We start from the raw sequence: 12,639 nt of genomic DNA, 5'->3' as shown, positions 1-12,639 counted from the left end.
GATTTTGAATCCCCACTCTGGAGGCATTCAAGTTCAGACTGAACAGGGCTTTAAGAAACCCGATCTAGCGGGAGGTGTCCCTGCCTATAACAGAAAGGTTGGAACTAAATGATCTTAAAGGTTTCTTCCAACCCAAACCATTCTATTATTCTTTGATTCTATATAAGACAGCAATACTTCAGAACTGAAATTTGTGTATATGTCATAAAATTGATTTGTCCTCCAGCTTTGGTCCCAAGTAAGTAAAACATTTAAGTCCAAATAAATCCATTCTATTTTCTATTAATTACTTTTCCAAAAATATATGTACAAACACTCCATATTTGTATATTCAAGTTAATGCTTGCAGATAATCTTTATTTTTCAGTCTTGTGAAATTTATCTCTCACACAGTTCTCCAGGTATCTATCTATCTATCCATCTAATATTTGCATGCAATTACATTCCCTTTGATAGCAGGTAGTAAAGGGGTTTCCTGTCATGAGTTAAAGGTAGGAAAGCATTCGTTCATGATCTGATCATCAAACTGAGAATAAAAAACCTCTAAGTCTTAATCTAGACAGAAATGCATCCCTGTATGACTTATATTTACTTAGTTGTTTCATCTCAGCTCTTGCAAAATGAAATTGATGCCTACTTTTATTCAGAGTATACCACTGTATCAACTATTACCATTCTAGTTTTACTACATGCAAAACAACTTTGTTGAAGCCATGCTTCTGTTCTTACAGAGTAAACCTGATAAGTTAAGGCATTTCAACAATGTATGTGCATAAATGTTTGCAGGATTGGGGCCTATCTTTGTAAAATAATTTCTCAATAAGGAGGATGACATTATATTAGTTACTTGTCACATTCCAAAAAATGTATAATAGGGAAAGACCCATATGAGATGATAATTTCTAAACACTGTGATAATACAAGGCATAATGGTAGGTATTAATTTAACTGTATTTTATTTCTATTAACATCTGAATGACAGTCATCCTTTGTGTTTAAAAAGACCCTACATGTTACTGTAATGCAGAGATTCAGCTGAGGTTACATTGGAAATTTTATCTAACTCTGTAGCTAAATACCTTAAATACTTTCTCTTAAATTTCACATCCTACCACAGTGACTATCTAATCATGTACTTAATTACATTTCAAAATCTGAGTTACCTCTTTTATGACCAGAATAAAACTCACTAAAAATACAAAACAATAATGTTTTTGTCTTATTAGTGATTCGTATAGGTAATTTACTCCTATATAAATCAAGATAAATAAATCAAGATAGAGACATTTTCAGCATTACATAAATTATAATAATATCTTAAATGATAGAAAGATTATTTTTAAATAATATGAATATCTTTCAGGACTAATTTTATAACGATGACTTTAAATATCATGAATGTCTGATACTTTACCATAAATGAGTATCCTTATTAATGTTTATATAATAAAATATTCAATGATTTGCATGAAACAATTGTATAGAACGACAATCTGTTTTATCAACCATTGTACTACTTTTCTAATTCGTAACTATGAAAGCAGAGATGAATTGTCAGGCAGAGACCTCAGTGATGTACCTTACTTAGGAATAAACACTACTGTGTTTATTTTGCAGTTATATATTTTTGCATATTCACTGTACTTTGCAGTCACTCAATTTATATAAAAAGAACACTTATTTTCAGAGATATTGAGACATTATTTTCAAATAAAACAAAATTATTTCGAGAACTATTTAGATGATGAAGGTTACAGAAAAGTTGAATGTGGCAACACGCTACATAACAAAAACTAAACAGCAGTATATTTTACTTTATTTCTCTTACTTAGCAAAAGTTAAAGGGTCTTGCTGCTTGAAGACACCTTTTATTAAAACAACATGTTTATCATATTGACAGTTTAAAACTGAAAAATACATTTAAAAAAATATTCCAATATGCCCTGCTAATTCCTGGACACTGAATCCCCCTGTGACAACTTAAAAAAAAAGTAGTACAAACATTTCTAACCTAAGAACCTGAAGAGTAAGTCCTTCCACTCCTGTGAAGAATAACAATGTAGTATAAACAGATATATGCTAAGCATGTTCAAATTAATCAATAGTAACTATTTAAAAAGTGGTTCTAGACCAAAAAAAGATCTCTATAAAAATGGCACCTTTTTTCTCTGAAAAATATATTTTCTTTAATATGTTTGTATATAAAATCACTGCTTAATTTATGTTAAAAGGTTTTCTGACTCCTCCTCATGTGTTAATTAGAACTCAGTCCTGTACTATGATGAAAACTTTCAGGTTCTACTTTTCTCTAATTAATGCTGAAGGCAGAAAGGATATCCTGAATTTTGAAACTTTCAGTTAGTTAATCTGTTCAAAATGTCAAAGTTAATGAAGAAGAACTGATTTCAGGAAGGGAACTCATATGCATCACTTGAACAAAATACACAAGTGCATGTTTGTAAATAAAGATAGATTTCAGTACTTATAGCATTTTTCTACTCATACAAATTTTTGATTGAATAACATGATCTTCTCTTCCTGGGTTTCAGTTGACACCTGAGAGGCTGAATATTAATTTATTTGTAAATATTTCAATTTTAATGTGACATTGGTAAAGAAAAAAGTCATTCTACAATGCCAGATTTATAGAAGGTCTGCCTTTAGAGTAGAACCATATTTAAAAATTCACCATGCAGACTGAGAAACAGATTTAAGTTAGTTATATACATATAAATACATAAACAATTTCATAAACACACAAACAACACAGCACAAACTTCACTCTTGCACTTGAAAAAAGTAACAAAAAAAGGAGTACACTCACAGATAGAAAACTTGTTGCTGTTGTCTTTCCCTGGAAACAATTTAAATCCTCTAGATTTAAAATCTATGGCCTTTTTCACTAATTAAAAAACAAAAACAAAACAAACAAAAAAAAAAAAAGAAAAAACAAACAAAAAAACATGTATCAGGAAATAGAGTCTAAAATATTTCATTTCATTTGACAAAATGTATAATGGAACTATATATAAACTAGAGTACCATCTACCTAGCAAGTTCGTATTTTGTCCCTGCAGTGGGAAGCAATGTACTAGAATGAGTATTGAGACCAAATTTTTCATCAGACAAATGAAGGAAGTAAGATTTGTAACTATTTTTCTCTCCTGCATAACTGAGAGTAAAATGATGGCCAAAGTGTTTACTTCCATGCACCATAAATAGTATAAAACACTATCACAGATTTATGGAACCTGGAAAATAAAAACAATAATAGATAATGCTCTTTATAAACTGTTGAATTTTAACGAGTATTTTCACTACATTAATAAAGACTAGTAATTATCCCCTTGTATCAAAAAAATAAATTAAAAAATAAAATAAATAAAATTACAGAATACTATCATGCCTAAGGAATTGTTTTTGTTTGTTTTCATGGAGGCACATTTTAGTTCAATTGCTTTCCAGCAATACATAATTTAACATGAAAAAAAAAAAAAAAAAAAAAAAAAGTGTCATCCACAACATCTTATTGAATACACACTGGAATCCAAAATCTGCCCTTAAGTTTGAATTTCATTATTGTCCAAGCAATACAGGACATATATTATGCTCTGCCTATATTCTGAAAAATGTTAGTAGCAGTATAAATAACAACGTATTTTCTGTCAATGTATTTTGGCTTTTTTTACACATTTCAAAATATACATTAAAAATTAGTATTGAATTTGGTAAAAAGACAAAGTTGAGGAAATAACTAAGGAAGTCATTGTTACAGTCCACAAAAGTCATTCTAAAATCAGCATGTTGGAATATATTGTCAAGATTTATAGATACTTAGATTAACTCTCCATGTTGAAATGGTTCCACTACTTTTAAAAATCTACCCTCTCTATGACTGAAGCTTCATGATGGAAGAATCATGTTTATTCAGGAAACATATAGATTTTATTATCTGTATTATGATCTTTCTGCCATAGAAAACTGAAATCTTCTACTCAGAGAAGAAACATCACATTGTTAAATTAAGCATACTGGGCAAAGTTACTGTTTTAACTAAATACAGTATGCTGTTCTACTGTTGATTCTGCAGCTGACTTTTCCTTGCATGAAAATCCTTATTTGCAAAGTTTTGTGGAAGGAAGTTTTACCTCACCTTACCTCCAATCCCACTGTTAAACTATATGAACAACAAAAGCCTTTATTTTGGACTGTCTTTTTGATAACGGCAGTTAATCAAGGCAAAATACATGGCCTTAGTGATTTGTAATCATTACCATGCACAAGAGCATAAGAAAAGTCAGAAAAACATGCTACGAAGACAATTTATAGGACAACTGAGAAATTAGAAGAGGTACTCTTATACTTCTGATAGAAGAGACTGTACTTTCTTCTAAGTACCTACATACTTTTTATTTACGGCTTTTAATTTAATTTTTTTTTAAGGCTTCTATCTCAATACATAAAATGATCATCATAATAATAATGTACAAACATTTGCCATTGGTTCTGGGAAGTACATTATGTGCAGGAGTACAATGTATCTATTGCCACAAAATACTATGAAAATTTTTATTTCAAATAATTGAAGCTCATATAACAATGATGTAGTTGGAAGAAGTCATGGACACGACAAATGTATGTTCATACAGTATTTCAGCACAAATGTACTGAAATAAAAGCAATGCTCTCACATCATTGTGTGAGATTTCTAGGATGCTGTATGTACATAAATGTTAATCTAGATGTAGAGCTGTAAGTTACTTTAGGCTTACTCAGAGCATCAACATAAAATAATTCGGAATTGATCAGAAGACAGAAACTTAGGTATTCTTGCAACACCTAAGTAAAATGGGAGTAGGTTTGAATGCATGATCTTAGTTGCTGGTATGGGTTTCAATTAATACAATCTGTGTCCTTTATTTTCATAAATCATCATATCAACATAACAAAGAAAGAAGATGGTGTTTTTCTTCTTTTCATCCTCAAGCACCTATATAATATATCCTCAGTTTACATACATGAGAAAGAGAGATCACATCTACAGTGGAACTGTGAAACAGCTGTGAATTTCAAGTTCAAATGCCACACCTTCTGTAATAGAAATCCCAAACATCAATACAGACTGGGGGATAAAGGGATAGAGAACAATCACACAGAGATGGACTTGGAAGTAGAACTGGATGAAAAACGTTGGCAAGGTATTCTTGCAGCCCAGAAACCCAACCACATCATGGACCACATGAAAAAAAGAGTGATAAGATGTGATTGTCCCCTTTGCTCTGCCCTTTTGGGACTCCATTTGGAGTATTGCTTCCAGCTCTAGGGCCTCAAACATAATAAGGAGATGGATCTATTGGAATGAGTCCATAGGTAGATCATAAGGATGATCAGAGAGCTAGAGCAGGTGCTCTGCAAAGACAGGCTGAGAGTTGATCAGTCTGGAGAAGTAAGGGCTTATGGGAGATCTCATTATAGCAGCTTGGTACTTAATGCTGTCCTACAGGAAAAGTAGTGAGGGACTCTTTGTCAGGGTATATAACAATAAATCAAAGGGTAATGGATTCAACTAAGAAAGGCTAGATTTAGATAGGAAATTCAGAAGAAATTCCTTATTATTAAAGTGGGAAGGCACAGGAATACTCTGCCCAGATAAGTTGTGGATAATTCATTCCTAGAAATGTTAAAGGCCAGGTCAGAGGTGTCCCTGCCATCACAGGGGACTGAAACTAGATGGCTTTTAAGGTCCTTTCCAACCCAAACCATTCAATCTTTTTTAAAGCTATTTGCGTCACTTTGCCCCAGCTGTTAAATACGAGGAAAGCAAGAAACTCAAGATCTCTGATTTTTCTTTACATTCACAGTTGTAAGAAACTTTTAACTGTGTTTTGTATGCTAGCTTATTGAAGAGTACTTTAAGATTATAGAGTGAAGAAGCAGATATAGACATGCCTAGTCGCTAAAGAGTGTGTTAGGCTCAGTATACATATACATACATACAAAAATAGCTCCCCTTCCAAAAACAAACAAATAAACAAAAACAACAACAAAGCTGAAACCACAGTAAGTCTACTTTTTAATACTTTCAAAACTAGGTATTATTTTTCAAATACCAGTGTGGACACCAGGGAAGAAAATGTAAACCGTTTAAAAATAATTTTAGTATGCGTGTGACAGTAAGCACAGTGGAGTTCACTTTTTGTAGGGTTCAAAGGGTAGATTCATGCTTCACATCTAAGCTATATCACAGAGAGAAACAGACAATTTAGGAGCTCTATTTATTTGGCCTTGGATACCTATTTTCTCATGAGATGAGTTTAAGCTTTTATACCCTCTTTTCTCTCCAGGTAATTCACACGTGATAATGATGCAAACAGCTAAACATGTTCAGACTAATCTATTCTCATATTTCTTAACAGCCAAGACACAGGACAAATAGATGAGTCTAAACAAACAAGATACCCCTGAGATGGCATACTGGCGCAGATGGAAAGAAGAGATAAGATCCTCCAGTGCTTTAGAGAATACTAGAGCACAAATTAAAACAGATGTGAAAACAAAGTTTTATTTATGCCCTGACCTTCAATCTACTTCAGAATCAATTTCAAAATAACAGTGAAAAGCTAGATCAAAGAAATCAAGCTATTCAGAGACCAAAATTAATAAGTTATTAAGTCTATTATATCTGCATTAGAATTAACCCTTAGTATCTCAGTTTGATTACCTAACTGTAAAGACTGTCAAATCTATTTCAAACCTGTAAAGAGCTATCTGGTGTATCCATATCTCCCTTGCTATATGTAAAAAGTTCATAATGTTATTTAATACTACTTTAAATAGCTGTGGCTTGTAGTTTTATTTTGTTTTTGTTGTCTTAAATTTAAATATAATTAAATATATATGTATTTGTGTTTATTTAGCTTGAGCAGAATTGGTGGTGCACATCTACCATAAAGTCTTTGACAGTCATAAATATAATTTTCATCATGTGATCTGATGAGTGTATACAGTACCATCAGATCTACTTGATATTGATTCAGAAATTATTTTTAAAAATTGTGAAAATCTGGAAACTATTCAGGTATCCATCTTGGAGCATACATTCACCACACTTGTGTTTTTTTCCCCACAAATGGCTTTGATACACAAGAGAAGATTGTATAGACTACACAATTGTTTCTAAAGCTGGAAACATATTCTGCAAATATAGAAGATGGATCTAAATGGTTTATTGAAGAAAGAAGAGTATAAATAATTATGAAAGTAAGTAAATCCATGCATGAAGTTTGCACATGAGATTTAGATAACGGAATAGACTCATGTACATGCTAGACGATTTATATAAAAACTGAAATAAGTTCAGAATAATTTAGTTTTAGTCTTTATTTAAAATAGTTTCCCACATAAGTTACTGAAATTTCAAGCACTTCTAAGCAAAGCTTTATTACACTGGCTCACAAAATCAGAGGCTGATACTGGTAGTAAGGTAGTAGGGTTTGAACCTTCTCACTAATATCCATTACATTTTTTTGACACACAATAGATGGCAGCAGAAGGCCAGTCTGACAATATGACATCTGACATTTAAGTGCAGTGAAGAAAAGGTGCGGAGTATAATTCCTTCAGTGGAAAATACTGCACACATTGACATTCATTGACGCTTGCTGAACATTTCTGGAAACCAGTGGATATTATCAGAGTGAGGCAGATAGGTAATACTTTTCAGTAATTGTGACAAGTCACGTCTGCTGGTAAAGATTTTTACAAGAATGTTATGTAGGCTCTTGACCATTGCTAGTGAAAATGCACTGCTGATAATTATGATGAAAAAGTTTTTCATAGGTGAGAATTTGATCTATCAGAGAGTGTTATTGTGATCTTTGTATCTATTGTAATTCCACAGAAATAAATAGGAGGCATTAATTTCAGATTGACTTACGTATGTTCCTATATAGTGTTTCATGAAATATGCAATATCTCTGGAAACAAAGGCAAGTTGTATGCCCCCTCACAAACACTCTATTCTGTTTCTCACTTTCCACTTTCATTTAAATGCATCTGCAGTTTCCTGCTACAGAAAAGTTTTTGACACTACATTGTCTCAAGAATTTTTTTTCCCCTCTGAATTTACATGATAAAAATTCTTCCCACATTTCTGTTACTTAGAAAATAAATATCATGATCACTTTTTCCACTATGCACTGGGCCCAAATATTAGGGAACACAAGCTGACATTAAAGGTAGTTGTAGGTTCAGAATTGCATAATCTACAACAATAAGAATATTCTCTGGATTTATTTTATCCAAGAAATGAGTTATTACTGCTTTCTAATGGGACAAAAGACAGTTTGGAATACAGTTCAGAGCAGAGTGGTGCAGAACCAGTAAATCACTCATTGTTCAAGAACTTCAAAATCTGATTATGGCAGATTTTCTTTGCAGCAATTACTATTTCTAATGACATTCTCTGGTCTTCTCAGTGCTTAGTTTCAAATATGGCAAATAAACTGCATATCATAATTCCAGGCATGTCTAATTCAATATACCTACTCCAGAATTAGGTCTATATGCACAACAGATCTCCAGATTTTTCAATAAACATAGTGATATACTTCAATGAAACCTGTAATAGGCATATTATTATAACCTAACATATGCATTTCACATTTATATTAACATTTCATGTATTTTGATTTTACTTTAATGTAAAACACTTCAATTTTAATTGTGCAAATTCTTAGTTTATTCTTAATGTACAGATGAAAACCTATGAAAATTTTCAGAAAACAATACTGTGCATGATGTAAGCCATGTATAATGCAATATGCACTTGAAATTTTCTCTTTGGGTTTTGTCTCCATTGAAAGTACACTGAAAAAAAAATACACGGAAAAGAAAAAAAAAAACAAAAAACATCCTATTCTTCTTTTGGCTGAAAAATATAATCAGTGTACAGCAGCTGGAACTGTAAAGTTATTGCAAAATCTGAGTAACAACTCACCCAGTTTTGTTTTCATCACAAATTATAAAAATTGTAAGTATTTCAGTTCCAACTAATTAAAAAAAAAAAATAATAAAGTAATGTAGAGATTATTTGAACTATGTAAAATAAAGTAGAACATGTACTGATATATAAAAAAAAAAATTTACTAACACAGATTACAGATATATAATATTCATTATATAATATAAGTTATGACTTATGTTAGTTCTAAATTAAGACTAATGAGGAGATGTAGCTACTTTGCACACAAATGATTTTTAAAAAGCTTAAGGTAAGTTTTTCTAGAGTATGTCAACTTATATGACAAATTTTCTAATTTGGAAAAAGTATCATTTAAGAGAGAAAACAAATATGGCTCATCCGTAAAAAGTAATGAAAAATTGCACTAATGCTGGTTTTCATATTCTAATAACTATGTATTTGATTTATGCTAACATATCACCAATATAACTTATGGTCATAATACAAAAACCTGCTTTATAGCAGAAAAGTAGAGACACAGTAAGTCAGAAGACAAAAACTAATTACAGAAGTTAATATGTCAAGTACAATGAAGAACACTTAAGAACTGCAGAAACCATAAGAAAAAATAAAATAAATAGAAGAGCAAGGTAGCAGCATAAAGTTGCCATTTAAGTAAGAAAAGAAATAAGTCATTTAAATTTATATACTGGAATCAATGTTATATAATAGATATAATTGTGAGAAAACTAAATTACTCTATCATTGCATATATGCATTTTTTACTATTATGTCATTGTAGATAATGACTGTAAAATGGAAAAATGTAAAGGCAATCTAAAGAATTATACTGCTTTCATAAGAGTTTTCATTAAAAAACAAAACAAAACAAAAAAAAGTGAAAGAAAAATTCCAATAAGCTAGTTGGCTTTTTTCTTCAATAGATGCTTTTATGGCTCAGTGTTAATACGCAATGTTGTTCCATTATTATTTTCTAGTTTATCTGATGGAAAGACTAATCAAAGGGTTTTTTAAAAAAATATACACTAACTCTACTCGTCCGCTGATTAAATGAGTAAAAAAATTCTTCGGTATATGGATAAAAAATAATTTTATGACTTCAGATGTCATGAAAGTTTGTTACAGTGACTACTGAAAACACGTACCAGCAAAAACAGGACATTCATTTCAGGGATACTTCAGCAAATATACAGAGTCCATCAGTCAGGAAATTATGTACATTCTTCACATAAAGGATTACAATACAGCTAAGATAGTACTTTGAGATAAAGAAGTACAGGTTTTACTTTCCTGTTTTTCTACACTTACATAGTCTTAAGAAAAAGATACACTGCACCACTAGTATTTTCTAGTTGCTTTACATATAGCATCTAGAAACAGCTATAGTTATTTCTGCATGATTTGGAAACATTTTTTTTCTTACTTTTTAATCAACTGCTTTCCAAAGACTTTAATACAAGAAGATGTAAAAAAAATTGTATTGCTATTATCAGTTCTTATCTAAGAAAAATTTTAGCAAACTATGGATTATCAATTTCCTTCATCAAGCAAAACCTATCTATGTGTCTCAATGCACATATGAGACAGACAATTTGAAACTTATTATGAAAAATCAAACAAATACAATTCAGTAATTAAATGCTTTTGCCCTGAAATTGTATGTCTTGCTAATAAAAGTGTATTGTATTAGAAGAAGTAAGAAACAAAGAGTATACAAATCTTGTGTATTAATATTCTTATAACAAATAAGAATCTAAATATCAGGCTGAAAAATTTATTGATTTTCTTCAGACTACAATTATTGTACACCTGTGTTTTATTCATGCTGAAAGAAAAAGCCCATTAAAAAATCTGCAAACATGTCCACGCTGATTTCTTACCAAATGATAATCTCTCCTTCCCTGCTATTATTTTCCTTGGTCTCCTTCTAAGTAAATCTCATAAAATTCAGGATGTAGGAATATATTTTCCATCAAATCCTTAAAATGCTTACATCAAATATTCACAAAACAGTCCTCTATCATTTACTGAATCTTTAACAAATTCAAGACGGTTAAATAACTCCATCTTCAAACTTTTTTTTTTCCAAATGAGTTTCACTAGCACCCTGTTTAATTCCTCTTTCATTTTCTCTTATAGTTTAGTTGTTTCCATTTTCTTATTCTCTCTTGCTTTGAAATAAAAATTTAAAATTAAAGTTGTCCTATATCTTATAAAACTTCCTTTAATGCGCTGCAAAAAGAACAACCGGATTAATGGAAAACATCCAGCAGAAAGTTTTGTTTTTATCTTTTTGAATAGTTTCTTCTTAATTATTATGATGATACTGCATAAAGTCAGATATCAAGTAGCATAAGCCAAGGTGTGATAGTTACGTATTCTAAAAGAAGTAAGGGGGAAAAACAGAAATAAGAAAGGAATGGTACAAGTGTAGGGGGAGGGGAATGTTGGAAATGAAGGAAAAGAAATAAGAATGCATACATCAATAAAATGAATAAAAGTAACTTTAAAAATAAAAAGCTAAGTAAAGTAATCAGAGCAGAAGAACTTTCTGCCTCCTTCCTCCACCCCTCTCCACACAAGCTGTTACATATAACAGTATAGCTAAAATACTGCAAATATTTGACATTTCCGTTTTGTAGAAGGAGAATTTAAATCCAGACTGTTCAAATGTGTTCAAATCTGCTGTTTTGTTGAAAATAAATGGGGTTTAAGATCCTAAAAATAGCAGTCATTGTTTGGACTGCTACATAAAAACTAGAGTCATACATTAAGTTTTCTTTCTAATGTTTGTTCTTGATTTCACTAAGCAATTTTTTTTCCTCCAACCTTTGTATGTCTATATCAGACTTATTTTTTTTTTCTGTATTTTGTGTGAAAATCTAAACTGATCATTTATGAACTGTAGCAATAATATTGCTTATACTTTGTCACATAGTTTACATCTTGCACTCTTTTGTATCTACAGTATAGAGAACTTTGGGATGGACATAGTCTGTTAATGCAGAACTTCTGAATCATACACTGTACTTAATCACGTCTAAAAAAATCATTTCATTCTTTTTCTCTTTGTGACTTTCTAGGTGTGAACAAGTGTCTACCTGACCATACTGTAAACACCCTTTGCCATTATTTAATTAGGGAAGGAAATAAATAAAGCACAGTATTTTATGTCTGAATATACAACATCAGAAATTAAACCACTTTTCAGGAAAAGAGAGAGAGAGAGAGATGGTTGCAAGAAATTGTTTATACAGAGCTTTTCTTACATGATAGGAGTTAATTTCTTTTCTTCTGTGATAGAAGGAGTTCAGATCTATTAAAATAAAGGACAGAACTCCAGTGACTTAACTGGAGATATTTCATTTTCAATCCACTTCCTTTAATAGAATTAAGAAACCTTTAAAAATTTGTTACACCCATTTGTAAAATTATTTACAATTAGTGGTCCTTCTAAAAGCCAGAGAAGTACAATATCATGTCAGCAAAGGTGAGCGTCAGACTTTATTATATTTGACACTGACAGATCAAGTATTCTTCTCAATGATCTGAAAGAAAAAGAGAAAAAAATCTCTGCTACTTCTATATAATCAACTTTCATTTTAATTTTTTCCTTTCCTTTCCTTTCCTTTCCTTTCCTTTCCTTTCCTTTCCTT

General features: G+C 31.1%; 1 protein-coding gene across 3 annotated transcripts in view; it reads right to left on the bottom strand.

Annotated features, from left to right (window-relative positions):
* Nucleotides 1-12,639, bottom strand: part of CSMD3 (CUB and Sushi multiple domains 3) — a 525,852-nt gene that overhangs the window by 292,321 nt on the left and 220,892 nt on the right. For 2 of the 3 annotated variants that reach the window (XM_042839423.1, XM_042839431.1), the window contains one exon: nt 2,825-2,902. The exons of the other annotated variant lie outside the window; for it this stretch is intronic. In XM_042839423.1, coding sequence (XP_042695357.1) covers nt 2,825-2,902 — 78 coding nt within the window. The remainder of the gene's footprint in view (nt 1-2,824; nt 2,903-12,639) is intronic. 3 annotated transcript variants of the gene reach the window in all.

This window comes from Centrocercus urophasianus, unplaced genomic scaffold (assembly GCF_019232065.1).
Source record: "Centrocercus urophasianus isolate 14NV4802_14NV808 unplaced genomic scaffold, USGS_Curo_1.0 seq_11, whole genome shotgun sequence".
NCBI lineage: Eukaryota > Metazoa > Chordata > Aves > Galliformes > Phasianidae > Centrocercus > Centrocercus urophasianus.
The sequence above is the reverse complement of the archived record's forward strand: the minus strand, read 5'-3'. Positions and strand labels throughout refer to the sequence as shown.